The sequence below is a fragment of the Cephus cinctus genome, unplaced genomic scaffold (genome assembly GCF_000341935.2).
Source record: "Cephus cinctus unplaced genomic scaffold, Ccin1 Ccin1_scaffold0929, whole genome shotgun sequence".
NCBI lineage: Eukaryota > Metazoa > Arthropoda > Insecta > Hymenoptera > Cephidae > Cephus > Cephus cinctus.
The window spans coordinates 102,814-130,681 of NW_014333498.1; the positions used below are offsets into that span (position 1 = coordinate 102,814).

General features: G+C 34.5%; 4 protein-coding genes and 1 long non-coding RNA gene across 21 annotated transcripts; 3 read left to right on the top strand and 2 right to left on the bottom strand.

The window, feature by feature from the left end:
- Positions 1-12: 12 nt before the first annotated feature.
- LOC107271226 (E3 ubiquitin-protein ligase NRDP1) lies at positions 13-3,388 on the bottom strand. 4 transcript variants are annotated; one of them, XM_015746954.2, is made up of 4 exons: positions 3,263-3,388; positions 2,175-2,886; positions 1,472-2,077; positions 13-1,401 (listed from the first exon to the last, which is right to left on the bottom strand). In XM_015746954.2, the coding sequence occupies exons 2-4, from the start codon at positions 2,262-2,264 to the stop codon at positions 1,132-1,134; spliced, it is 966 nt and encodes a 321-aa protein (XP_015602440.1). In that variant the 5' UTR covers positions 2,265-2,886; positions 3,263-3,388; the 3' UTR covers positions 13-1,131. The 4 variants fall into 4 exon arrangements, with proteins under 4 accessions (XP_015602440.1, XP_015602441.1, XP_015602442.1 ...); XM_015746955.2 differs by lacking the exon at positions 3,263-3,388 and having other exon boundaries at positions 1,472-2,059; positions 2,175-2,869; XM_015746956.2 differs by lacking the exon at positions 3,263-3,388 and having other exon boundaries at positions 1,472-2,108; positions 2,175-2,309.
- Positions 3,323-7,550, top strand: LOC107271232 (peptide transporter family 2). Of its 7 annotated transcripts, XM_015746966.2 has the most exons (14): positions 3,323-3,510; positions 3,582-3,723; positions 3,789-3,875; positions 3,981-4,255; positions 4,331-4,413; positions 4,480-4,653; positions 4,711-4,788; positions 4,997-5,167; positions 5,259-5,611; positions 5,670-5,810; positions 5,886-6,003; positions 6,090-6,218; positions 6,288-6,395; positions 6,473-7,297. In XM_015746966.2, exons 2-14 carry the CDS (start codon positions 3,659-3,661, stop codon positions 6,722-6,724), a joined length of 2,034 nt encoding a protein of 677 aa, XP_015602452.1. In that variant the 5' UTR covers positions 3,323-3,510; positions 3,582-3,658; the 3' UTR covers positions 6,725-7,297. The 7 variants fall into 7 exon arrangements, with proteins under 7 accessions (XP_015602452.1, XP_024944237.1, XP_024944242.1 ...); XM_025088469.1 differs by having other exon boundaries at positions 4,331-4,653; XM_025088471.1 differs by having other exon boundaries at positions 3,371-3,510; positions 3,633-3,723; positions 4,331-4,653.
- Positions 6,740-21,213, top strand: LOC107271223 (peptide transporter family 1). Of its 8 annotated transcripts, XM_025088462.1 has the most exons (13): positions 12,821-12,842; positions 13,034-13,115; positions 13,209-13,291; positions 13,371-13,453; positions 13,733-13,978; positions 17,844-17,922; positions 18,009-18,237; positions 18,342-18,616; positions 18,696-18,778; positions 19,058-19,474; positions 19,548-19,776; positions 19,859-20,445; positions 20,528-21,213. In XM_025088462.1, the coding sequence occupies exons 1-13, from the start codon at positions 12,836-12,838 to the stop codon at positions 20,705-20,707; spliced, it is 2,580 nt and encodes an 859-aa protein (XP_024944230.1). In that variant the 5' UTR covers positions 12,821-12,835; the 3' UTR covers positions 20,708-21,213. The 8 variants fall into 8 exon arrangements, with proteins under 8 accessions (XP_015602433.1, XP_024944231.1, XP_024944230.1 ...); XM_025088463.1 differs by lacking the exons at positions 12,821-12,842; positions 13,034-13,115; positions 13,209-13,291 and adding an exon at positions 7,450-7,555; XM_025088464.1 differs by lacking the exons at positions 13,034-13,115; positions 13,209-13,291.
- LOC107271233 lies at positions 15,580-16,348 on the bottom strand. The gene is made up of 2 exons (XR_001538572.2): positions 16,089-16,348; positions 15,580-15,983 (listed from the first exon to the last, which is right to left on the bottom strand). It is a non-coding gene; the product is annotated as an uncharacterized LOC107271233 (long non-coding RNA).
- A 352-nt stretch (positions 21,214-21,565) lies between the features above and the next one.
- Positions 21,566-26,826, top strand: LOC107271222. Its single transcript, XM_015746942.2, has 5 exons — positions 21,566-21,961; positions 22,483-22,587; positions 22,677-22,991; positions 23,055-24,836; positions 25,237-26,826. Exons 1-5 carry the CDS (start codon positions 21,743-21,745, stop codon positions 25,270-25,272), a joined length of 2,457 nt encoding a protein of 818 aa, XP_015602428.1. The 5' UTR covers positions 21,566-21,742; the 3' UTR covers positions 25,273-26,826.
- The last annotated feature ends 1,042 nt before the right edge of the window (positions 26,827-27,868 follow it).

Below are 27,868 nucleotides of genomic sequence, written 5' to 3' on the forward strand. Positions count from 1 at the left end.
GAAACGGATTGGTCACAGAATTATAATATATATATTAATAATTATATAACAAAATAATTATTCTCTTAATTAGAATAACAGTCATTCATAGAATCATACGGGCGCTACTGTTGATGACTTTAAAACTTATAGGTAGACCGAAAATGGGATACAAATGGTCAACACGCAATAGTCTGTGGGATTGGAAATTTTTGTGCAACTAATATTTTATTTTACATCTTATTATTGTTACTTTTTGTTTCCTTTGTTTCACGTTCCCTTCATTATTCTAGGCTCAGGCACGCACAGTTCCAATCCTTATATTTTATTTTCTTTATTTCCTTCATCTAATTATCATTGTTCTAACCCATTAATCCGGCCGCTCTTTTAGCATTAATTTGTAAGTATAAATCGCGGATATCAGCAGGAGGATTAATCGCTACTTTATTTAAACGCAAGAGGTTACTTAAATGTTTACACGATCCACATTTATGAAACTTCTTCTGGGTATTGTGCATTCTCAAACGTAGTATGACTTAAAGAAATCCCGTTAAAATCTTGGAAATTAGTAATAAAAATATTGATATATGCATATGTATGTGTGTGTTTGCATGTCCAAAGTCCCAAAAATGGTGGGACGCGAATTCACGAAATCAAAGTCAATCATCAATTGCTTTTCAAACTTATTAAAGACAATCGACAAAAGCGTACGTCACTAAAAGTATGCAGTCTTGATCTTTCTCGTATCACGGAAATTGCGTTATACACTTTGTTACAAAAAAAAAGTACGAAAATCATGAATCAATGAATCTTCAGTAATATAATTTTTTTCATTTGGTGCTGTTCATTTTTCTGCATCTCAATCAAATAAGAGTTTCGTTAAGAAACAGGAATTACGAGGTGAAGCCGATTCACAATAAAGATTCGTAAAGTCACAGCCATGAAGACGATGGAAAGCAGAGAATATCGATAAGTAATCTTCGCGTTTCTTTTAATCTTGCCGAAGGTGCATGGTTGCAGTTAAACAGGTACCTGGATTGTTACGATTTACTTCCATCCTCTCGGAGGCCAATAAGCAGAGCTTCCACTCGTAGCATCCGTACTACCATTTTCGTAATTCCTTCATCTAGCAACAGGTTTTAGAAAAATCTCTCATTCGATACCATGTGCGAAGATCATCACTAATCCTGGTTCCACCATCATATCCTCAGGCATATGAGTATTATCACAGTGCAGGACTAAGACGGCCTGCTTTCCAGGAACGCGTTTACACACATAGTTCTCGTACTGACGTCGGGAATTCTGCCTTGTCTCCAAAGAGTTTAAACCTGGTGGCCACTTTCTTTCGTGACAGTTCAACATTAGCTCGTCGATGACATGTGGGGGACAGTTGTACTCGGAAAGGGTTCTTTTGATCATAGTCTGCAACAGGATATGATACAAACTGTTAATGAGAAGAGCTACTCATCTTATGGAATATATAATCATTTACCTGTAGAAGCTCGTCAGGTGTCGATATCATTCCTCCCCATCTAGTGACTCGTGCTCGTGGCAATGTAGCTGACCACCGTACCACCTCATCGCGTTCCATCTGATCTGCGATTGCTCTCATTGCTGGATTCGAAACTCTCATGGCCCGCATGAAATCCTTTAATAGGTGAATCTCGCGTTTTTGTTCATTAATTTGAAACTGTTGCTCGCTGAGGTCACGTTTCATGTCACTAAGCTTCTGTTGTTGAGATTGAATGAGGCTACGTAATTCTCTGACACAGTTGTGATCCTTGAGTTCGTCCTTTGGAATTATAAGGCTGCAGCCTTGCTCGCAGGGCATTGGTCTCTTTGGATTATATTCGCATTCCTCCAAATGAGATTCCAGGCTATCCAGTTTCACCACAATTTGACAGCCATAGACGATATTGTCACAAGTGATGCAGAGCCTTGCCAGGAGATTGCGTAGTATCCTTGGAACTGGTCGAAGTTGAGCAGATGTTATTGGTGTTCGGTCCAGAGGGCATGTAGGTTGTCGATTGATCCACTCATTGATGCATACCCGGCAAAAGGCATGCTCACATACTGGAGCCTGTAACATGTCGCTCACCTACCAGTCCTCAGAATTCTTGTGATATTATCTTAACCCATCAGAATATATCATTACACAGAATGCATGTAGATAGAAAAAAGATATTAAGCAATACCTGAACAGGGTCTTCCAGTACTCCTGAGCAGATAGGGCACACTAGTTCTTCATCGACATCTCCTTGGAAACGATTTACCTCAAATCCCATCCTTAATAATTCTAAATATAACGTTTCACAAACCGAAGAAAGCACGTAATTAAAACTATTCTTCTGTGACAGTAAGATATCAGTCAAGAACTCTAAGCCTTATAGAAAAGTATTTCAGGCAACCTCAATAAAGATTATAAAAGAATAACACGTCAGGAAATGTAAGCCGAAATTGATGATGCTTCCTCAAATTTGTTCATACTTCTGCATGTATCCCTCTGATCTTTGCGAGTTTCGTCTCGCTCGATTTCGTCGATCTGTTTTATTTGTACACATAACCCATCATTTATTGTTCGCACGAATATGACATTATTCAATCGATACTGATCCAGATATTTTTGAGCCTTCTTCCAATTTCACTAGAGATTTATTTTGATTAGATATGTACGAGTGTCTTGGTGAATGCAAAGATCTTCCTCACGCCGGGCCAAAATCAGCAAGTTTCCTTCTAGAATTTTTCTATTTGCTTCGTTTTGGATTTTCTCTCTTCTTCGAAAGAATTTTTATAGCCCTGAGACCGCTTACCGTCTGCATCGCTCTCTGCCTTCCTCTTTTTATATTACTACGTTCCTATATTGAATACTCGACTCTTTGCAAATGATCTCCCGACGGTCGGCATCACCTGTTGATGATAAAAGTTTCAATTTTGAAAATTGATCCCTTTTTATCGACTGACTATAGCGGATCCTCCGTATTATCATTGACTGAATATACATATATAGATAAAACATTCCCGTGTCTTCTATGCCTCGCTATTCTAATATGTAGAATATATATTTATATACAGTATTGCACTGGGTAAAGTCTATTTATAGATGACCACGGTACCCAGGGTATGTTTCAAAACCTCACTCTTGTACTCTAAAGTAACAGTCTGTCTCTATCGAACGCATGTCCGTTAACAGAGACAGAATGATACTCTGGTGTACGAGTAGTTTTCGGAAAGCGCCCCCAGGTTTGCGTGCCACCATATCCCATAAGGTGTTCAGTTTACTTACTTCTTCAGTCAACGCCATTATGCAACACATTACCAAAATGTAGCGATGGTTGGTGATAAAGGGTTGCGGGGAGAGAGTTTTGCAAGCAATACTTTTGAGATGCAATCCTTTGACTTTGTTTTTTTGATATCATGTAATATGTTATTATACTGTCCCACGGCTTCAGGACCATTCTAAGTATCCAAGATCAATTTTTCTCATAATTGCCACCGAGTTCTGTGAACGATTCTCCTTCTGTGGCCTAAGAAGTGAGTTCTTTAGAAAATATTTTATATTCATATAGAAATAATGTTAGGACAATATATTTTCTCTCTTGCAGCTATTCTTTCTTTATATTTAAGAAATGTTTTACTTTTTCATGAAAATGGAGCCACTATAATTTATCATGTTTTTATTATGCTGTGCTACTTCGTTCCAGTTGTAGGTGCAATTCTTGCTGATAGTTATTTAGGTCGTTTCAGGTAATTAATAGAACCATGCACAATATGATGCAGAAAATGTGCTTAACATTAAATAACGTTTACAGGACTATACTATACTTCTCTATTATATATGCAATTGGAAATATTTTAATGTGTTTTGCTGCAACACCACCAATATCTATTTGGCCAATGTAAGTGAGAATTCCCATGTTATAATCAATTTTACGAGTCCCTTAATAGTTTTATAAAATCTGTATTTCTCTTTCATTAATAAATATTGTCATTATTGATTCTAGCCAAATGACTTATATTGGTTTGGTTTTAATTGCTTGGGGCACAGGAGGTATAAAACCTTGTGTAGCGGCATTTGGTGGAGATCAATTTCATTTACCACAGCAACAACAAAAACTGCAACAATTTTTTTCACTTTTTTATTTCACAATTAATTTTGGTGGATTTGTTGGGATGATCCTTATTCCCATTCTTAGAGAAGCTTTTACTTGTTTTGGAGATGATACTTGCTATGCATTGGGATTTGGATTCCCAGCAGCCCTGATGGTCACTGCACTATGTATATATCGCAATAGTCATAGTCTTATTAAATTGCATAGTCCTATCCTAATACTTTTCTAAACATGTATTTTAGTTTTGTTTCTGCTAGGAAAGCCATTATACCGTTTAAAGTATCCCAAGGAGAATATCATGTTAAAATTCATTAGTTGCATCTATGTAAGTCACATTAGATACAATTATTCAATGCAGCCCCATTTAAAATTGTATGTTTTACAATCACAGTATGCTGTTAAGAAGAAAATGAGTGTTAATGGAACTCCAAAAGTAGCTAATCACTGGTTGGATTATGCAGAGGATAAATTTCCTTCAAAACTAATAATGGATATTAAAATTGTTCTTGCTATTTTGTTTCTATATATTCCACTTCCTTTATTTTGGAGCCTGTTCGACCAACAGGTATACTCTTGAAATATATTTTATACTTGTAATGCTAACACAAGTTTTTTTTATTAGGGTTCTAGGTGGACTTTTCAAGCTTCCAGGATGAATGGAACAATCCTTGGCACTCAATTACTACCAGATCAAATGCAGGTTATAACATTTTTTATTCAAATTATTCTATCATCAACATTTATTTTTTATGTTTGGTAAAAATGTATATTACATTGTCAAAATTCAAGTTCTGGATAAACCATTAAAGCACTTGAATTATGAAATAGTAATTTCAATTAAAAATTATATCATTTGTATTTATGATATCTACTTCCTGTATTCAAAGTAATATGCTTCTTATTAATAGGTCATAAACCCAGCTATTGTACTGCTATTGATACCTCTATTCGATAAACTCATTTATCCCTGGTTTGGAAATCTACAAATGCTCAGCTCACCATTAAAAAGAATGATTGTTGGCGGAGTGTTTGCTGGCTTAGCTTTTATTATGAGTGGATTATTGGAATTAAAGTTAGAGGTACCATAAACAATAAAATTCGATATACTGTACGTATTTTTTATTAAATATTTTTTATGGGAAATTCATTTTTAAATTCATCAATATATAGGAAACGTATCCTGTTCTACCTGACAAAGGACAGTCCACTCTAAACTTCATTAATACACTGCAGTGTGATGTTGAATTTCTTGCTCCATTTGATTCAACTATTACTTTAAATTCAGGCCTGAGACAAGTCTTTAACGTATCTGCCAAGAATTTAACTAAATATGAATTGTATTTAGTAGCCATACCTCAATGTTGGGAGCTTCATTTAAAAAATCCAACCTTGAGCATATCCATTAATACTTCAGAATATCAGGTAAATACTCTAATTGTTGGATCAATAGGAAAAGATTTGCATCTCTTTAAAACAGATCCAGACGAGTTTAAGAAATCCTTAAGTGGCAGACCTAAACTTCGGTTAGTTGGTTGAAACGATTAACTCATAAGATAAGCATTAATGTCGTTAATCATATAGAGTTATCTTCATCCGAGACTCTGAAATATTAAAAAATGTGACAGTTACTCTTGAAAGCAGTAGTGGATTACAAGACAAATATTTTGTACCTGACGATAATTCGCTTTGTGAATCCACCTACATGGAACTTGAACCCGGCCTGTACGAATCTAAATAGTATATTCTATCAGTGCATTAGTATCGTATGTAAAAGTTTAAGGAGTATAATCTAAACAGATTCCATTACGTAATACGGAATCGCGATGATCCTGATGGAACATACAAATCCTCAATTCTCTTAGAACTTGGGGCGGTCTATTTATTGATGCTGAGAGAGCACAACGGGCTGATAGTAGTATGTAAAATAATTACAGTAAAATAATAGCATTTATTACATTAGACCATTTTGTAAGACTAAACACAGTCTCTTTTCTTCTTTAGTTTCATAAAATATTCACGATGACTCCAGCAAACAAGATCCATATACTTTGGTTAGTTCCTCAATATCTGCTGATCTCGATTGCGGAAGTGATGTTCGCCATTTCAGGACTGGAGTTTTCATTTACTCAGGTATTCCATTCTAATCGGTGAACAAACTTTACACTTAGAGATAACGACTAATATTGCGAGGACAAACAGGCACCAAACAGTATGAAAACTGTGACGATTGCTGCTTGGTATGTCAGCGTGGCTCTTGGCAATCTGATGGTCATTATTGTAACTCAAGCGCGCCTGTTCAGGAGTCAAGTAGGTTTTGCAAGTATTAACCCTAATGGAAACGGTAATAGAGTTATATGCTAATGGAAGAATTATCAATTATATAGGCCTACGAATTCTTCCTGTTTGCCGCTCTCATTCTGATCAATATGGTGTTTTTTGCTGTCATGGTCAAAAGATACAGTTTTGTTGTCCTGGAAGCTGACTCGAGTGCCGTAGCAGAAAGTGCTATAGAAAATCAAGAGAATTATCCTTTAATTAAACATTCCTCACTGAATGGTGGGGTATATGCCCTATCGGGAGTCTCGATTAGTCCTAGAATGAAGTCTGGACATTTTTCAAAAAGAATGCCACGGTAGATGGAGTCTGCTCCTTTCTTTTATTTTTTAAATATTCATTTTGAAAATACTAACTACAACTATCGAATAACTATATAACAAATACGTTAGACATTGGATTCTCTTATCTTGATCTTTCTTGGGTAAATGATAGTTATGGACAGGTGTGCATTTCGTTGACAAGATGAACATGTGTAGACGTGAGGTACACTGACAATTTAGAACAATAATTATCTAATCTAATCAATTTAAGCTATCAACGCGTTGTCGTCTTGTACCTGATAGCATTATTAATGTATGATGATTATAACTGTAAGAATAAGATTAATATAATCCATCATCATCATAAACGTATGTCTTAAAGAACAGTATCTAACAAATTGACATAATTATCTACTAAATATTAAAAATATCATTCAGCGAATTTAATTTTACCTAATCGTACTCGATCGTCCGCAATTATGAACAATTTCTTTATGAAGTTAGAAGTATTTGAAATTGTTTTAATTAATTTATTTAAAAAAACTACAGGAAAAGGTAATTTTTCAGCATACACAGGAATTCGTTGACAATAAATATCTTTTAAGAAACTCTTATCGGATTTGGAAAAATTATTTAATGACAAGATAAAATTACATTACAAAGCGATTGTTCATTGAGTGTGATTTATTGAAAATGAAACAGATGATAACCGGATATTATTTGTGATATGGGATCAGTTGTAGAAACTTGATCAGTCGGGGTTTTGATGCGAATGAAAGAAGGTGAAAAGGGAAGACGGTACTTTTATCAGCTAAATTGGACAGAACACAATGGCAAAGGAAAATAAAGAGGCTGAGAGGGAGATTCAAAGTAAGTTTAAGTTCAGTTTATGTTTTACGAAGAAAATTCGTACAAGTACAGTTGACTTAATCACTTGATAAAATGCTAGTATCTTTAAGAGCGGGGGGGGGGCACTCCCTCTTTGTCAATTACATTCATTACGACAGTGCTTATTCTCTCTTGTAAAGATTTATTGGACGTCCTATTGATGTTACTATTATTAATTATTTAGACTCGACGCTCTATGTCTAACGTATATTCCCTAAAGGGAAGTCTGATTGATACATGACCCACTTTTTGTAGACTCGAATTGAGGAACCGTTCTGTATTAACGTTTAGAAGACAGGCGGATTTTTGTTCGACTTGTACAGTTCTTACCTTAGAACTTTAATACATATAGGGTATCCTCGCTAAAATTTTCAAGCTCTGATGTAATATGTGTAATAATTTCGACAATTCTTTTTTCGAAATGCATTTCGAAAAAGAGAAAACGTATTTTGTTTTTTGGGATTACGATTAATTTTTCCAACAGTGTGATTTTTGTAAAAATTTGAATTTTTCGATATATACTTTTTAACACTAATACATATTTTGTAAGTGTTTAATCCTATAGGAAATAAACTACCACGAGATTTTTTCAGTATCAAATGAATCATATTTTTTTTAAAACTTTCTGGGCAGTCCAAAGTTTTGTTATATTATATGTATTATTCTCAGATGTCAAATTTATAACTATTTATCTATATAAAAACTTTTTTGAATATTGATATATTCAGCAACAGATTAGTAGTCTGATAGTCTTTCATTGACCTATTAATATTGATAATCAAAGAATTATATTGTATTGTGTAATTATATATTATAAGGCACTAATTAAAAATCAATTGAAAATGTAGAAAATGACTGATCCCACATAGAAGTAAATCGCTGGACTCGTAAATGAAGAAAATGAAGGTAAAAAATCTGCATCTATGTATATACAACGTTGTAATATTTTCAAGTTTATTATCAGATTCTTTATAAGATAATTCGTTATCAGAATCTTCACATTCTTCTGTCTATTAATGCTCCTCGTTTGAAGTAATTTTATGTCGCGTTGAAGAACTCTTGAACAATTTATAAATATTTCAATAATTCTTGATTTTCGTTTTGCTGGAAAGCTTGGAGATTAATTATTCTAATGAACAAGTTGACTAATAATGATAGACGTAGCAAATTATCAAATCAATTATAAAAAGATATTGCGAATAAGATAGTAACAGAAAAGAGTGAAAAAAAAAATCAAATCAATAAACTCACTTCTATAATATACTTTCTGTCGTTCTTTCTGTTTACTTGCGAGAAAGACCAATTGTTAGAGTTTCATGGAGATTGAAACCTAGAACCCAATTTGGTGGCTGTAAATTGGTTGGCTAATAGGAAACGAAAAGTTTGAACAGTAACCATAAAATATATCGATGTTTGTGATTACTTTTCATATTATACCCATTAATAGACCTATCCTAGACTCAAAGATTTTAGGTCGCTGATCCCGAATCTGAAGTCAAAATAAAATAATTCAAGTTCGCGACAGATGACAGATACGGATTTAGGCGATCACGTAAATCTGTCCATTTTTGTAATGTCGAATCATCATATTGGATCCGCCGTTTATAATGTTTAACAATTTGTTTTTAATAAATTTTGGGCTCAAATTCAAGACTTAATATGATTATATGATAATCCAGAGAATATTACCCTCTTTAGATAGCAAAACAAGAGAAACATATTCAATTCATAAAAATTCTTCATAAAAGTATTACAAATTAAATCATAATGTCAGATATCTTTCATGGTTACTTAAAAAGCTAATAATTTTTACTACAAAATTTTATTCGTACACCTTAAGCTCTTCTATAGTATAAATATAGGCTCGAAAATCGCCTTCTCGTTCTCTACAGATTAAAGAGTCTAAAAGACATTCATTTTTCAATTCCGTGCGAAACAGCAAGAGGAACATATTTTTTATATGCTGGCTGATTCCATTTAAAAGCTGGGAGATTACTTTAACAAATCCACGTTCTTGAGACTCCTAAGTCGGAATAACGTCGGGTATTAGTCACCGTCTTTTTTCTCGAACCTGTGGCTGAATACTAAAGATTTCAGGGACCATAAAAAGTGCAATGGTGGGCGATTCAGTATGTTAAACATTTAAGAACCGTTGGACAAAAATTTAGCACGCATAAATACGTATGTATATTATGCTTCTGATTCAGAGACACGGTGAAAACAGACTGACCTTAATGCAAACAAGATTTCAAGCTGGTTTCGATGAATGAGTGAAAGTGTGATAGATATGGAAGAAAAAAAAAAAATAAAAAAAGATTTCAAAAAATATTAAAGATCAATGCCATGTATACACTCAAATGTTAAATTTTCTGATTATGAAACAATAAGATCTAATCAAAATAATCTATAATCCGATTACACTCATTCTGACCTCATCTCTTTCATATGATTAACATATTTCCAGCTTCAGAAATATAAAATATGCAATCAACTCGCTGGATTTCAGAAATTATGTATCGCACTGAATCGCGAAAATATTACGAAAAGATTTGAGATTAAGCTAGGCCTCACATTGGAACATGGCGGTTTCAGCGGCGGAATAGCTGGCAACGCTGCGCATCGTCAGCTGTACCGTCAGCGTCCCCGTCGTCGGCGATTCGGTTTTAGAAGAACCAAAAATAAACAAATTGAACATTATATACAAATTCTAAATTCACATATTATATGCATCAGAAAGTTCAATAAAAAACATCTAAAATCGTTTCACAGCAGTATAGCTGCATATGCTCAAAAGTATTAGGCACCCTGTTTACGCACCCTCAAGAAACGTACCTATGTTCCGTGAATATCTTAATCATACATTTCTGATTAATAATTCTTCTGCTAATATTGGACTAAGCCAATTTTCATCATGAAATCTTGTTTCGATCCATTGACGTTTCACTCTTGGTTTCAGATCAATCGAAGGATCTTGAGAGTACCGAGGAGGTAAGAATTAATTAATAAAGTAGATACATATTAAATAAACAAATCTGTTCGATTGTTCAAGCGTAGTTCAACCTAATTCTCTAGAAGTTTATATCAATACTTACAGAATAGTAACTATACAAAGTTATACATATATGCATGTCTATATAACAATATAACAATGCCGTTTGTGTATCGAAAGACACATAATTATGTTACAAGATTCCAAGAATTTATTGAAAGATGTCCAATTCTTAATTATCGCCTACAGACGTACAATACTAATCTACAAAATGTACCGGCTAATCGTCACGAACCGTTAAAGCGCCTTGTTTTCCAATCATATCTGATCTCACTTAGACTCGAATACCAACTTTTTCTCAGATTGTAAAGAACAGCATGATAATAATGTTTGCTGTGTTTCATAAGCAGTGAAGCGCACTAGTGCAAAAGTCGCTAAAGCAAGTAAGCCTCACTGTATTGTATCGTTTCGTATTGACAATTTAATTGAAATGATCCCATAACTCAATTATCGTTTGCACGTACGTAGATAAGAAAACGCATAAAACAGTGAATTGGTTGCAAATCAATGATTTTGTTATAATTTTCGTAATCAATGATGACTATAAGCAGAACAAGTACTCGTGAACAATCGTTACTACTGAAAATACTCGAGTATCTTTCACTTCTAGAAGTGAATTTATTGAACGATCTTCGGTCGCGAAATTAAGCGCGCGATCCCGAAATGCTCTAGCGACGCTGTAACCGAAGATTCTTCAATAAATTCACTTCTCAATAAATTGGAAATGGCTGAATGGATTTTAGTCTGCAAGGTCTTAAAATGTTAAGAAAAAAAAAACGCGATACATTTTCTGATATCAACAGAAAATTATGTTCCATTAAAAAAAGGCACATGTAACGTGCTGTATCTCGAAATTAAATGATTATAAAAAAAAATTATTTAGATGAAAAATCGACCTCCTTGAAACCATACAACTTTTGTCTGAAACTTTTTCCCATATCTTCATTAGTAACGGAAATAATCGAGATGTGCACTTTCGGTGAGACACCTTGTGTATACAAGCTTTTATTTGACATTAAATTGATGAACCGCTGCTTATCCCTTATCAGTGAAGTAAACTGTCAAATCATGCAGCATAGAGATCATTTATCAAGAACAAATATTATATCATCAGTCAAGTATTGCCGTTGAGGACACTAATTTTTTTATTTATACTTTCGTTCTTTAGTTATGCAGTTATTGAATGTAAGTGGTTCCGTATCGTCGAGTAATTAACTATTAAATAAAGAGAAATCACGAGGCGAGAGAACAGACCTTAGAGGACAACATTTTTTATAACTGTGACGAGAAACACCTGAACTTCGAAAACTATGACTTGGAACTCGAGGAGTTTCTATTTTTCAATGCTATACTTTTGCTATTCCCGATAAGTATGCCCGTAGTATACAAGAGTACCATTGGCCGTACTTCTAGATATACCTTTTAATGAAATATAAAATTTAAATTAATTATATCTATACAATACTTATTAGTTTGATAAGAAATTTTTCTTTCCCTAAGCCTCTGTTAAACGATCATAAAATGTAAATTAATTGTTATATTTATTAGTTTTATTAATTAATATTTATTAGTTTGAATGATTCCTGCTGGTACTTTGAATGAGCTTTATCTGAATAACCTGTATAGTCAATTAAGTGATAGCATATACTAATTATGATAGTACAGTTGTACTATCATCTGTACATCTATCTTCTGAAAGTAACGTGTGCGAGCGCCTTACAAAATCAGACCGATCATTTATGAAGAGGCGTTATCGTAATTCAGAATTAAATCATTTTGGAAACCCGTAATTAATCGATCACTGTACAGGGACTTACTACATTAGCTGCCTAGGGTATACACCCTTACACTAAGCCAGACCAAATTACTTTAATTACTCTATGTACAGTTATTAGTAATCCTCGATGCACCATCTATCAATCATCACCTGGGAATAACACGACTTTTTGAATCATGTTAAAAGTTTAGATAGGTTCATAAATGATAAGTTACAATTATAAAATTAAGAGTGTCTATAACAAAGCGCATACAGTTGAAAGTAAACGTCACTGAACGGTAATGGCACCAAATATTGTGCAAAGTTTTGGGGACACTTGAAGTATTTTATGCATGAGAAAACAATCACAGCTGTGTATTTAGTTTTGTTAATTGAAAGTTGATTATGATTACCCAATATCACCAATGAATTCAACGTGTGATTCTTCTACTATGGAATGCGAGGTGAGTTCGTTGAATTATATGTAAGTTTTAACAGACACTTAACTGTATGTAACTTTTACATTATCATTAATATCATTTTTTCAATCGTCCAGCAATTCTGGTGTTGTACACATTTACCGTCATCTATCATATCTTTACTATGCTTGTATCCTTCTTTCCATTGTTGAAAACCATGCTTGTACACTCTTTAGGTTTACTTCTGTTTGCGTTTGGAATTGGTGAAATAAAGCCGTGCGTATCTGCTTTTGGCGGTGATCAATTTATCCTGCCGCAGTAAGTACGCTACTTATCTGTCTTTTTCTCCGTATATTACTTCGCTATTAATTCAGAATCATTAATATCCACTTTCGTTACTCCAATTCTAAGGAGCGACGTTTCCTGTTTTGGGGAGAGTACTTGTTACTCATTGGCATTCTTCGTTCCAGCAATTCTCATGATATTTTCCATAAGTATGTTTATTTTTAAAATAATGAATTTAGAAAATTAATTTTGAGGTGATTGATTAATGTTGCTCTATTCTTTTGTCAGTTATCTTTAGAATAGGGAAGAACCTGTACATTATCAAGGATCCTGAAGGAAACATTTTGTTTGAAGTGAGCAAGTGCATCTGGGTAAGTTTGATATATTTTGCATGGATCAATTGGATTGGCAGATGTTTTATGGAAATGTAGGATTATTTGTTTTAGACATACAAGGAGAAATAAGTGTACCCTCGAGTTATACAAGATTTGTAGAGAAAAAGTTCCAATTACTAACTTTTTAATTAATATCACTACTTAACATTTTACTTTGCTTTCTCCTTGATATTTCTAATGTGATAGCGATAAAGTGACTTCAAGCTCATTGATAAATGTAAATAATATGTTCTTTTCTATTGAAAAAATATGTAGCATGCAATCAGCAAGAAGTGCTGCTCGAAGAAAGTACAGAAAGAACACTGGCTTGATCATGCTGATGATAAATACGACAAAATGCTTATTGAGGACATTAATGCGGCCATACAAGCTCTAAAGCTTTTCGTTTTTTCACCAGAATTCTGGGCCCTTTTCGATCAACAAGGATCGAGAAGGACATTCCAGCCTGTGACAATGAATAGCGAACTTGATAGTCACACTATCAAATCTGATCAAATGCAGGTCAGTAATCTCGATTGAAGAAGATTGTTACATGCGGTTGTTTGACCAGCTTGGCATTCATTGTTTTTGTTCTGGTTGAATTAAAATTAAAGGTACACAATATTTTTTAATATATTGTACATTCTTCTCTGTTAATGACGTATTTCAACTTGTTTTTCTGCCGTCTAGACAACTTATGCGGTATCCCTGACTGCGGCTTTAGCGCAGTTTAGAATATTGAATACTTTGGATTATACTATTAAATGACTAGCGGCTATGAATCAGTTACCCTGAACGGTCTGACAATGAGCTATTGGAAAACTAAGTATGTTGAAGCATTGGATACAGCAGCCGTGAGTTATACAGATAATTTCACAGTCTGCAGTTTAGCAGGACTTTCAAATGAGATTGGTCAAGATTCAGGTATACATATTTTGAAAAAAGACCGTATACCAATTTATGAAGGTTTACATATTGTCACATCCTGAGCAGTAAGGAGAACCGGATTGACTTAATAAGATGAAGATAAAGTTGGTTAAACAACAGCTCGTGACCCAGCAGCGTGCGTTTTATTATTTTCGGATAGTTTTTTATAAGTCAGATTCAGAAACGGGGTTAGAATCAAGAATAATTTCGACAATCGACTAAGATATCACCATTATTTAATATTAAATTTTAATGTTAAAGGATATTTCTAAATACATTATATTTTGCAGGTTTTGAACAGTTTTTCAGCAAACTGTTTGCAGCTATATGATTTATATTAGAAAATGAAATGCTTTAGTGTTATGTCTTATGTATACTATGCTGTTTCACAGCAGTATAGCTTTACATGCTCGAGAATATTAGAAACCTAAATCCCACGGGCCCGCTTAGACACTCTCAAAAACCGCACCTATGTTCCGGGAATACCTTAATCATACATTTTTTTATCAATGATTATTCTGCCAATATTGTATGTACTAAGCTAATTATTGCCGTTCAGTCTAGTTTTGATCCATTAACGTTTCACTCTTGTTTTCAGGTCAAACGGAGGATGAAAGAGATCTTGAAAGTATCGACGAGGTGAAAAGTAATTAATGAAGTGCTCTTAATTTTATCATTGCTATTTACAAGTTATGAAACTCTTTCAACTCTTTACATGATTTAGAAAGTTTTATAATTTCCAGATGATAATTGATAGATAGTGCATCGAGGATCACTAGTAACTGCAGACTAATTAAAGTAATTTGGTCTTGTTTAGTATACGGGTGTATACCCTAGGCAGCCGATGTGATAGTCCCTATACTGTAATCGATTAATTACAGGTATCCAAGAGGATTTAAATCTGAATTATGATAACGCCTCTTTATAAATGATCGGTTCGATTTTGTGAGGCGCTTATACACGTTGCGTTCAGTAAACGAATTCTACATTTAAACTGTACTATCATAATTAGCATATGCAATCACTTAATTGATTATCTAGATTATTCAAATAACGCTCATTCAAAGTACTAGCAGGAATTATTCAAACTAATATAAATTGTATAGAAACAATTGATTTACATTTTATAATCGTTTAACAGAGGTTTCGGAAAAGCAAAATTTCTTATCCAAAATTTTATCGAGTAAGCTTCATTCTCAGGTCTCAATATTTCTTTTTATTTAGTCGTAAATTACTGAACGGTACGCAACCGCTTACAATCAATTTCTGTATTACTTAGCAACAAAGGGATAAATAAATAAAAATTAGTGTCCTCAACAGTACAACAGTGCTCGATAAGCGATCTTCAGGCTGCATGACTTGAAAATTTACAGCACTAATAAGGGATAAACAACGGTTGTCCAATTTAGTGTAAATTAAAAGCTTGTGTATAAACAAAATAATGGAAAAGAGGAATAATATGAATATTATGGAAACTCATTTCGATGAAGGTTTGCGAGTAATTGTTGAAAGACGTGGTAGTGTCAGCATAAGACGTAAGCGATCCGGCGAACATAGTTACGTTCTCTACGAGGAGCTTATTCAGAAGAGCAGAAATGCCCTAAAAGAGAAAAGAAAATCACGAGTAAGTCACATCGATCAAACACTCAAGATATCACACTGCTGAAAATTGTATTGAGATTACAAATGAATAAACCGCACTCACAACAAAGCAGTAGTTCCTGCTGTACATACATAAATAATTTAAATTTATTATTAACTTGCGAAGAATTTTGCACGATGTTTGTATATTTAATCATTTATTAGTGTATAGCTCGTTCCAGTTTTCGATAACGGTAAATTAATCACTTTATAAGTAATAGTCCATGACTCTACTTCTAACAACATCATGCCGCCACGCTGATTGATCCTTTACTGGATGGTCAGTTTTCTCAAAACTTCTTGCCATTACACTGACACTTTGGTAGTGGGGTATTAGCACGTTAGCAGTGGAACAGCTACTCGCTAGTGGATCGCTAGTATTTGCTCCGTTAGTCCCAATTCTTTTCAGTACTCATAAAGCCGCTGCGCGGTGAGTTTCGCTTAATCAAGACTCTGACAGAAGAAGCATTACAAACTTTTTTTTATTTCTTACTGTAGAATGATGTTTTAGACTCGTTTAGAAGCTAGTGCTATCCGGTAATTTATAATTCCGGATGCAATTTTGAATGCCATTGTGATAAATCTATTGATACTATATAATCTCTTTCAATTATCAATTTTGTTTACGTGTTATTGCTATTTGTTATATTGCCCGCTGCATCATGGTTATTGAACGTGGAATTGTAAAGCAGGTAACAGCTTCTCATGTATTATAACAAGGCCGTTCCACTGGAAATGAAACGATGACTTGTGTAATAGTTGCATTCTGTACTATTCAGTATCATGGTATTGTAACGTAATTTATAATTCATTATACGGAATAACGTATGTTTATGTTTAAATATTCGTTAGATAAATGGTATTTTTGGAATTTTATTTGCAATATATTATGCCTTACCGCAGGATTTTCTAAACTTGCTGGTTTTCTTAAGCGAATGTATGAAAGAAAAAACTTGTCAAACTGGTTAATTGTTGGTGATATGGAGAATTCTCTATTGGGTATGAGTGATCTTCTGTTTTTTTTTTTTACTGTCTGCCTATTAAGTAAATACAGTATTCTCACTGATAACAATTGTTCACGAGTACTTGTTCTGCTTATAGTCATCATTGGTTACGTAAATTATAACAAAATCGTTGAATTGCAACCAATTCACTGTTTTATGCGTTTTCATATCTACGTACGTGCAAACGATAATTGAACTATGGGATCATTTCAATTAAATTGTCAATACGAAACAATACAATACAGTGAGGCTTACTTGCTTTAGCGACTTTTGCACTAGTGCGCTTCACTGCTTATGAAACACAGCAAACATTATTATCATGCTGTTCTTTACAATTTGAGAAAAAGTTGGTATTCGAGTTTAAGTGAGATCAGATATGATTGGAAAACAAGGCGCTTTAACGGTTCGTGACAATTAGGCGGAATATTTTGTAGATTAGTATTTGTATGTCTATAGACGATAATTAAGAGTCAGACATCCTTCAATAAATTCTTGGAATCTTGTGACATAATTATGTATCCTTTGATACACAAGTGGCAATGTTATATTATTACAGACATGCATATATAACTTTGTATATTTTCAATTCTGGAAGCATTGACACAAATTCATGCAGCATTATGTTTAACCAACCTTGCACAATCGAGCAGGTTTGTTTATTTAGTATGTATAGCAAAGCGAACCGAGTAGAAAGTAAAGGTCACTGAACGGCAATGGAGTCGAATATTGTGTCAAGCTTTCGTGACAGGTAGTGTCTCATGCATGGAGATACAATCACAGCTGTTTTACTCATTTGAAATTGATTTTGATTACAGAAGCTCAAGTATCCAAAAGCTGTATTCTTCATCGTCACCAATGAATTCTGCGAACGATTCTCCTACTATGGAATGCGAAGTGAGTTCATGTATTATATTTACGTTTTAACATACACTGTATGTAACTTATACATTCTTATTAATGTACTTTTATCAATTTTACAGCAATTCTGGTGTTGTATCTACACAACAAACTCAACTATGACGATGATACAGCTACTGTCATCTATCATATTTTCACTATGCTCGTATACTTCTTTCCATTGTTGGGAGCCATGCTTGCAGATTCTTTACTTGGAAAATTCAAAACGATATTTTACGTGAGCATGATTTATGCCGTTGGACAATTGCTTCTATCAGCAAGTGCAGCGCCGCCGCTAGGGTTGCCAACAGCGTGAGTATCTTGTATAAATTTTCATTAGTTTTAAAGCATAAAAATTTTAAAGAATTATTAAACAATTTCCATCCACGGGATTAAATATTTTGTGTGAATTGCAGAGAAATTTCTTTCGTTGGTTTACTTCTAATTGCATTGGGAACTGGTGGAATAAAGCCGTGTGTATCTGCTTTTGGCGGTGACCAATTCATCCTGCCACAGCAAGAACGCTACTTATCTGTCTTTTTCTCCGTATTTTACTTCGCTATTAATTCAGGATCATTGATATCCACTTTCGTTACTCCAATTCTAAGGAGCGACGTTTCCTGTTTTGGGGAGAAAACTTGTTACTCATTGGCATTCTTCGTTCCAGCAATTCTCATGATATTTTCCATAAGTATGTTTATTTTTAAAATAATGAATTTAGAAAATTAATTTTGAGGTGATTGATTAAAGTTGCTCTATTCTTTTGTCAGTTATCTTTAGAATAGGGAAGAACTTGTACATTATCAAAGATCCTGAAGGAAACATTTTGTTTGAAGTGAGCAAATGCATCTGGGTAAGTTTGGTATATTTTGCATGGATCAATTGGATTGGCAGATGTTTTATGGAAATGTAGGATTATTTGTTTTAGACATATAAGGAGAAATAAGTGTACCCTCGAGTTATACAAGATTTGTAGAGAAAAAGTTCCAATTACTAACTTTTTAATTAATATCACTACTTAACATTTTACTTTGCTTTCTCCTTGATATTTCTAATGTGATAGCGATAAAGTGACTTTAAGCTCATTGATAAATGTAAATAATATGTTTTTTTCTATTGGAAAAATATGTAGCATGCAATCAGCAAGAAGTGCTGCTCGAAGAAAGTACATAGAGAGCACTGGCTTGATCATGCTGATGATAAATACGACAAAAAGCTTATTGAGGACATTAAAGCAGTCGTACAAGTTCTTAAGCTTTTCCTTCCTCTACCAGTATTCTGGGCCCTTTTCGATCAACAAGGATCGAGGTGGACATTCCAGGCTACAAGGATGAATGGTGAACTGGGTAGTTACACTATAAAAGCTGATCAAATGCAAGTCGTCAATCCACTCCTGATTCTTGCCTTCATTCCACTCTGTGAAAGTTGCATCTATCCGCTTTTGACAAAAATTAAACTCATTAATACTCCATTGAAGAAGATGGTGACCGGTGGATGTTTGGCTAGTTTGGCATTCATTGTTTCTGCTCTGGTTGAATTGAAATTGGAGGTACACAACATTTTGTTACTCATTATATGTTCTTTTCTGTTAATGAGGTATTTCAACTAATTTTTTTCTCTAGCCAACGTACGCGGTAACCCCATCTGCGGGTTTTGCGCAGTTTAGAATATTTAATACCTTGAATTGTACCATTCCTATGACTATCGGCAATGAAACAGTCGCCTTAAATGGTCTAAGCTATTGGGAGGATAAGTATGTTGAAGCATCCGGTAAAGCATCTGTGAGTTACACAGCTAGCTTTGCAGCTTGCAGTTTAGTAGGACTTTCAAATGAGATTGGTCAATCTTCAGGTATAGTTTGAGAAAATATTGTATACCAAAGTTATGAAATTTTATATATTGTGTGTAACTATAAGTTAACTTCATGTTGTAGGAACTCTTGAAGGTCCAGAGGCAACAGCCACATCCTGGGCAGTAACGAGAACCGGATTAAGTTACCAATATGAAGATAAAGTTGATAAAACAAAGACTGGTAAACCAGCTGTGCGCGGTTTAATTTTTTTAGATGGCTACATGTCGAATACGGCTAGTCTACGGTTTATAAAAAATTCAAAAACGGCGTTAAATTTAAAAATAAATTCGACATTCAGCGAATCGAAATTGATGGAACTTGACGATGGGACTTATGACATTTATCTGGATAATGATTTAGTTCAGTCATCAGTAGCTATGAAACTGGGCGGTATTTACACAGTCGTAGGATCCTTGTCGAATTCGACTGCTAGAGCTAATACAATAACAGTAACAGAACCAAATTCCATGCATATGTTATGGCTAATTCCACAGTACGTTATTTTGACGCTGGGCGAAGTCATGTTCTCAATAACCGGATTGGAGTTTGCTTTTACGCAGGCTCCAGTCAGTATGAAATCCATTTTAACTGCTGGCTGGCTACTGACCGTCGCTTTTGGAAATCTTATTGTTGTTATTGTGGCGGAAGTCTCTTATTTTAACAGCCAGGTATACAAAATTTTAGTGTTTTATTTTTACATTAAAACTATTACTTCAAATGTTCTGATCTGACATACATCTTTTATTACAGGCCAGTGAATTCTTTCTCTTTGCTGGACTTATGCTTGTCGACATGCTGATATTTTCCCTAATGGCCAAATTTTACAAATACGTCGAAATACCTGACGACGAATCTCAAAATGGAGATATTGCATTGGAGAATAAAACAGGCACGGTAAACGAATCCTTCAGGGGAGATGATGAGAAATAATAATGGATATTAACCACATGAAAGCGAAGAACATTTTGTTCATGCCAAACGCGTATTGATGTATATATTTTAGAATTTTATTGGAGTCGCCGTAGGAGATAATGGTAAAGAGAGCCAACTGACGAGTGAAACCCAACTCTGCGCCCAATAACTCTACAGAAAATTTTCGATTCTCTGCACGATAATTTTCGTGTAGAGTTAGTGTTTGTCAAAGTGGCCTGTGCAAAGTTAGGTCCCACTCTAGTCGTACGTGTATTTCATGTCTGACACAAAACTTATGAAAAATCAATCCCTTTCTAAATCTCTTATACTAATTTAAGTGTAGGTCTTATGCATACCGTTCTCAGTAACTGTCAGACACACAATTCTATAAAGCTGGTGCACCTCTTCACTCGTATTTCCTCGGTGTTACAGTTGTACATAATTGATACTCAGAGACTATATTCATCTGGATTGTGTATAGAGTACCTATTATTCATAATGAAAATAAAAATTATTTAATACAATTTTTTTGAATAGTTTTTAAGCAAAATATTTGCAGTTAAATTAATTATTTTAGAAAATATAATGTCACATTTCTTTTCTACATTTCTCCTGCTTTTGAGAACTATCCTTGCTATCCTTAACAACATTTATCTCATTCATAAGTGTATTCATATCAAATATAATACAATAGCCTGTTCACCCAAATGCTTAAGTAAAATTTAGTTCAGGATTCAGTATTCTAAAGTTATATGATGAATATCTGTCTCTTTCTCATACGTCACCACAGAATATATATGCAGATAGAGATTATAGAATAGATGCAAGCGACATCAGCGGGGATCTTAATAACCTCAAAACATAAAACAGAAAAAAACCATGCCAACAAGATCAGAACGGTCTCGCCGCTCATAGAAGGAAGTCGAGTCTGCTCCGGTGGACAGATCACGCGTAGTAGATATAAAATGTGATTGCTACAGTTGATATCCACGAAAACTAGTAAAAGCGCACGAAAATAGACACGCGTATTAATAGAAAGGTGCGTAATCCGCGATGATGTCGTGTCTCGAGAAACAACAGCAGAACCAGCAGCAAGCTGGTTTAGTCGAAAAGGACGGCATTGCGCCAGAGCTGATCTTCGAACTTAAGTGGCGGCCCGCCGGGAAATCGTCTAAGAGCAAAGCCGGTGATAAAATCATTCAACTTGGTATCTGGGACGCACCTAATGACTCCTCGTCACCACTCGATATCACGTCCTTCAGGTGTTACCTAGTGAGTTGTCTTTTCTTGCTTGTCCTTATAACAATTTTCTAACTATTTTACCGAACGCAGTACCGTCGTCGACTCACCCCCACTATTGGATCCTCTGATACCTGTACGACTCCATTTTGGTCGCATGTTTTTCCGCACAACGCAATTTCCCGAAATCTCGGATTTTCTCTGCACGGATGATTTTGCGTACTCTTAGTGATGTCATTCGTAACTTAACAAATTTTTCTTTAACGTACGGGATGTTTAGACATTATTGTTTTGTTATTAATTTTTTTTTACTTTTATACCCAGGGTAGAGAGTAATATGTAAAGTATATTGGTTCTTTAAATAAATTTGTACATTCACATTTCTCTAGTACCCAAGAATATTTTTTTAGCTCCGTGTAGCTTTATTGATTAGGTTTTTATTGAGATTATCATGAAATTAATATTGTTTATTATATCAGAAAACAGCTCATTTTGTGAGCAAATTCGAGGACGTTATCTCGCTTAATGAATTTATGAAATGTTTTCTGTTTCAGTGGGCTAATGTAGGATTATCTGAACAAGATTGTATCAGTTATGTTGACAGTGATGGTGATGAAGTCCCTATAGATTCCCAGTGTGAATTTCTTGAGGCTCTAAAGGTAAGTGATATAATTAATATGAGAGTACTACCAAAACTTAATGTAAGTTAAGAGAATGTAAATTACAGTTATTGAATTATGTATTTTAGTTTGCCAGATCCTGTGCTAAGAAAGATCAGAACGTTTTACTTCTAATTGATTCTGTCAATCAGGAAAACGTGAGTAGCCCAAAAACTATTGATTGGGAAAACGGAGAAATCAATTGTTCCAAGTCTCAGAGGTTTTTCAAATCTAACACCCCTCAGTTTTCTACAAAAAATACTATGGCTCCTATTACTGTTAGTACCATTACTGAAAGGGTTAGTCAGTTAACACTGGAAGAGAAATTGAATAATTCCACGATAGAGCTACCAACATCTATTGACACAACACCTCCACCATGGTTTAAGAATTACATGGAAATGGTAAATATTTTATATTAAAATTATATTCTCTATAAACAAACACTTGATGCTTTTTCTTTTTAGCTTAAAACGGACATAGTGACTGAAGTATCATCTAAAGTAATGTCCAATGTAATGGACATTTTGAATAAGAGATCTGAAGATCCCTCTCGTTCGAATTCCCATTATTCGTCTCGGTGGGAACGGCATTCTCGTGACCCTGAAGAAAGGTTGCATCACAGAAAAACGAAGAAAGTTACTGAAGAAGTAGAATTGACTAATGCTCTGCTGTCATCCGATCTACAGGATGAACACCTCATGTGGAAAGTTAAAAGGATCGAAAATCAAAAGAGAGCACTTCAAATAAAATTGGAACGTTTGGAACAGAAGACCCGGATGATTCTAGAGAAAAAGAAAAAGCGTTTTCGTGACGGTTCTGGGAACTCAAACAATTTGGAGGAAGCCAGTAAGAAGTCTGAAGCCTTGGAGGAATCAAAAAAGTCGACCCCAGTAAGGAATCCGCATTATTTACCAACTGAAACAGTGAACAATTCTATCGATATCAAGACCGAGGAATCCATGCCAAACGTCAGTAATAATCAGCCTGAAGTGAAACTTCGTATGAGCTGTTCTGTAACTGGACATGAAATGCTTGATAAATCCAATATAAAGTCCACGGATTACTACAGCGAATCAAACAGTGACAACATTAGTATAATTTCTAACATCAGCCACACTTCTGATCAGGATCACAACTTTGAGATGATCCCTATGCCATCCTGTATTGTTGGCAAGACTTCCTCTAGTGTTGATGGCGATTCAAAGGAGAAGATTTCCACCGGAGATAACTGTCTGCCTCGCAATAATCTTAATTTTGTTTTTTACGATGCTGAGAGTGACAGAAATAATAACATGGATTCACCCAGCTTCGAGTTACTTTCAGAACCGGCATCACCAGCATTATCGATTCATATGGACGAAGATCATTTTCACTCAGATGATAAGGAAATCGATACGTATGTATTGAGTTCAAATATCGAATTCAATGGCGAGGAATCTATTCCTAAGAGACTAGGATCACCATACGAGGTCGACTTCGAGGGGAAAATGTACAAGAAGATCCACAACGATTCCGACACGAGTATCGACGTCAATCTGGAGAAACGTCCTGGTGGCACTTATTCCTACATCAGCGAAACACTACCGATCCATAATATCGACCAGGAGGAACCAGCTAAGATGTTCAAATCAGATTGTGTTCTGGAAAGTCACCCTAAACAGTGTGATACAAATTTAGAAGCCAAATGCTGTCATGCAAGCTATGCTGCTAATACTGAACAATTCTTCAGTAAACCTAAGAAGGTCGAAATGAAAGTAGAAACGCCCAGAAAGTCACATCATGATTCCCAGGACCTAGGTAACGAGTCCACCGAGTCGGCACAGAGTTTCAGCTCTCATACAATCTCTAGCCCGGAAATCAATGCGTTCGCATTTGCAGAAGTTCACAGTGGTTCGTCTTATAGTACCCACAAGTACGTATTCGTCGATCATAACGCCAGCAAGGGACTTGGTGAAACGTATTCAAAGACCAACTCTGGTAAGAGTCAGGAGCCTACTAAGAACAAAAGTACGACGTCCACTAAGCATCCTAATGAATATCCCAACAAGAATTCTTCCTGTTACTGCACCGATCAGCCATATGGAGTTCGTGAAGCAACTTCTAGAAAATCTGCTCCAGAATTAGGTCTAGGTCCTGCAGATCCTGTTCACATTCTCCCAGAAACTCTAGTAACTGGAGCTGTGCACGTTGCGTCAAAGGCTTACATCACAGCACGGAAAGTTCTTAACAAGATTCGCACCCAATCGGTAATACTACGTGAATTAAAAACAATATGCATTCCAGGTGATACCCTGAGTTTTCAAGATTCTATGTTTCTGGGGATGATTAAAGTACCCCGGTCTACGTAAAGGAGTCTAAAAACAGCTTTTTTGAACAGCGCATTTTTCCTTTTATACTCTTTTCGTAAAACTTTAACATTCATATCCATATACTTATAGTTATCCTAGTCCACTTTACCCTTTATACATCAAATATATCTTTCACAAACATCCTGTGCTTATTCTTTTATTCAACTACTACAGTAATAGTAATAACTTTAATTTTAATTTATTACAAAGAGTAAAAATTAGTTATCGATGTGACTGCCTTGCATGCTCTTACCTATTTAAATTTTTTTCTTTGTATAACAAATTCTAATCCCTTCAGATGGATGAAGCCCAGAAGATGAAAATGGGTTGGTGATCAGCTCCAAGAACAAACTGTCTGCAGGAAGAAGAATGAAAGAAAAACAAAAAGGATACAAAAAAACAACAATTTCCTGCGACAACTTGCACCCTGCCGTGATCCTTTACTTCTGCGAACGAATCCCAATAAACCACGGCGAATTCACGAAAGCTAAATTATTTATGGACCGAGAGGTAAATTAAGTAAAGTGAAGCGAAACGTTGAGGTACATTATTAATAACTTAAGTAGTATCGAACGTTAATTTATCCAAACTAATTTCATATCCTAATTATATCTTATCTACGTGTTGCAAAATCTCGGTAGGAGCGTTTGTAAAATAATATTCTTGAAAGGCGTAAAACAATGAGTCCTACACTGCTATTCCCGCTCTTGCTACATCTTCGACTATTATATTTATTCATTTGATTGGTAATATAGCACTGGAGGATATCTGGATAAGTTTACATTCATGGTTCCCTTTTCCTTCTTTCTTGTCTTTTATATTAGACTTTTCAAATGATTGGCTGTGGTTATACGAAAAGTAAACGCCTGAGTTCGAATGAATATATATATATTTTCTATCTCGACGTAGAAACGAAAGATTCTCTTGTAGGAGAAACTCTAGTTTCCAAGGAGTATCGACGGTAATAAATAATATACCGATATATACCGTAGGCATTTAAGAATGGATTAAAGTTCTCTCTTAGAAAAAAACTTAATGAAAATGAAAAAAAAGAAAATAGAGAAGCGACAAATGATCAATTCTTAAGTGGTTACTGTGCAAATTATATTGTAGTCCATAGTCTACTGCGAATATGTAGAAATACACACGATTATCATAGAATTCACGACGACGAATAACGATAATCGCTATACGACGAGGTTTTGAGGTTTCAATTTAAAGAATAATAAAAGAGAACAAGTGATACTTAAATCTCATTGGAAATTTTCGAAATCTCAAGAAAAAAAATATAAAAAAAGGAAAAAATATTCACTGTCTTAACGATCGATCGTTTCGTATATTGCTAATCAGTGTAAATGCTTGTGTAACTAGACTATGACACAATACATGGCATTATTAGATACGATTATAATGTCTTATTATTCATATAATAAATGTATTATGGAAAATTTATTATATATATAATAAGTATACGTATATAGTTGCAAAAATACATAACGAGACGAATAAAAAGATAGACGATTTACAACGAACACGACAGAATAAATATTTTAAAGTTTCCACCCTTTTGAGTTAATTTAAATTTAAAACAAGAAAATTTTGTATAATTGACAGAACTCAATTGACAGCAGACATTGTATTTGGTGCCGCAAGAAACGTGTATCTTTTGCATAAGAAGCTTTAAATCCCTTAAGCGTTATCTTTAGTATACTTGGGGTAATTACGATTAAAAAAATTATAAAATAGAGTCGCAAGGGGTTAATATACGTGCAATTAGACACATGTGCAACTTCAATAACAAAGTAAGTTAAACGTGAAGTCAATCTGTAGAAAGGCGCAGTGATATGCTGGATAAAAAATTAAAAAAATAAATGTTGATAAAACAAAATGCTTGTGAGATTTTGTTATCTATTTCATTTACATGTATACATTAATTTGTTGATACTAGGCAATAGTTTCTTTTCTTTATTATTAGTAATGTTTATTGTTCTTAACTAAAAAATACTATTCATAGATTTCCCACTAAAAAATAAGCATATATCAAATAGTACACGTGTAAAAAATTATCGGTCGTAACTTTTAATTGGTAATATTTGGCTAATTATCTCTAAGATGGCACCATGGATATTATCCAAGAGGCGTTACTTCAGGTATGGGGTGTCACAGTACTCACACCACTGAAAATCGATGTTTAAGCATATTCTAATATTTTTCTCGATTTTTTTTTCATTTCTTGAGCAATTTATGAAGTTTCTATAAATAAAAGCTTAGGAAATAATTCAATTCGGAAGGTTAGATAAGTTTTGCGATGTACAGTTAGGAAAGTATGGTAAGTGACATGTGTGATAATGTTTTTCTTACCTACTAACGACCCATTTTGATAACTCGGGTTATTTAGAGCGTGACTAAATATAAATAGATTGGACATGCTCGTGTATTTTATATCGCACGATTCGGCTATATGGAATATATATATCTGTATATGGCATTTCAATTGGAAAAGTCGATCCTTAAGTTTCCATGACACCCCAGCTCGCGCGACACCATATCCCATAAGAAGATATTTACCCCTTCGTTCAACGCTGAGACACCCTACGCGACTACTGGCGCGTTAAGCGGCAATCGGCGAACTAAACTTTAAGAGCAAATAAATTAGATAATTCTAGACTATATAACAGTTACTTATACATATGTTGCTATTAGCATTGAGTTGATTGTTTGAAATACGTAACTTGTGCATCTATACCTTAAAAAACTAAGTATACAGGGTGTCCCAAAATTACCTGACCAACGGGGTATGACGGTGTTCGGGAGGCACCACTGATCACGAAAATGACCTTCTTTTTGTCCGGAAGTTCATAGTTTTTAAATGGGAGCAGGTCAAACTTGACCAATCAGAACGAGGCGTCAAGAGAAACGTAGGCACCTGC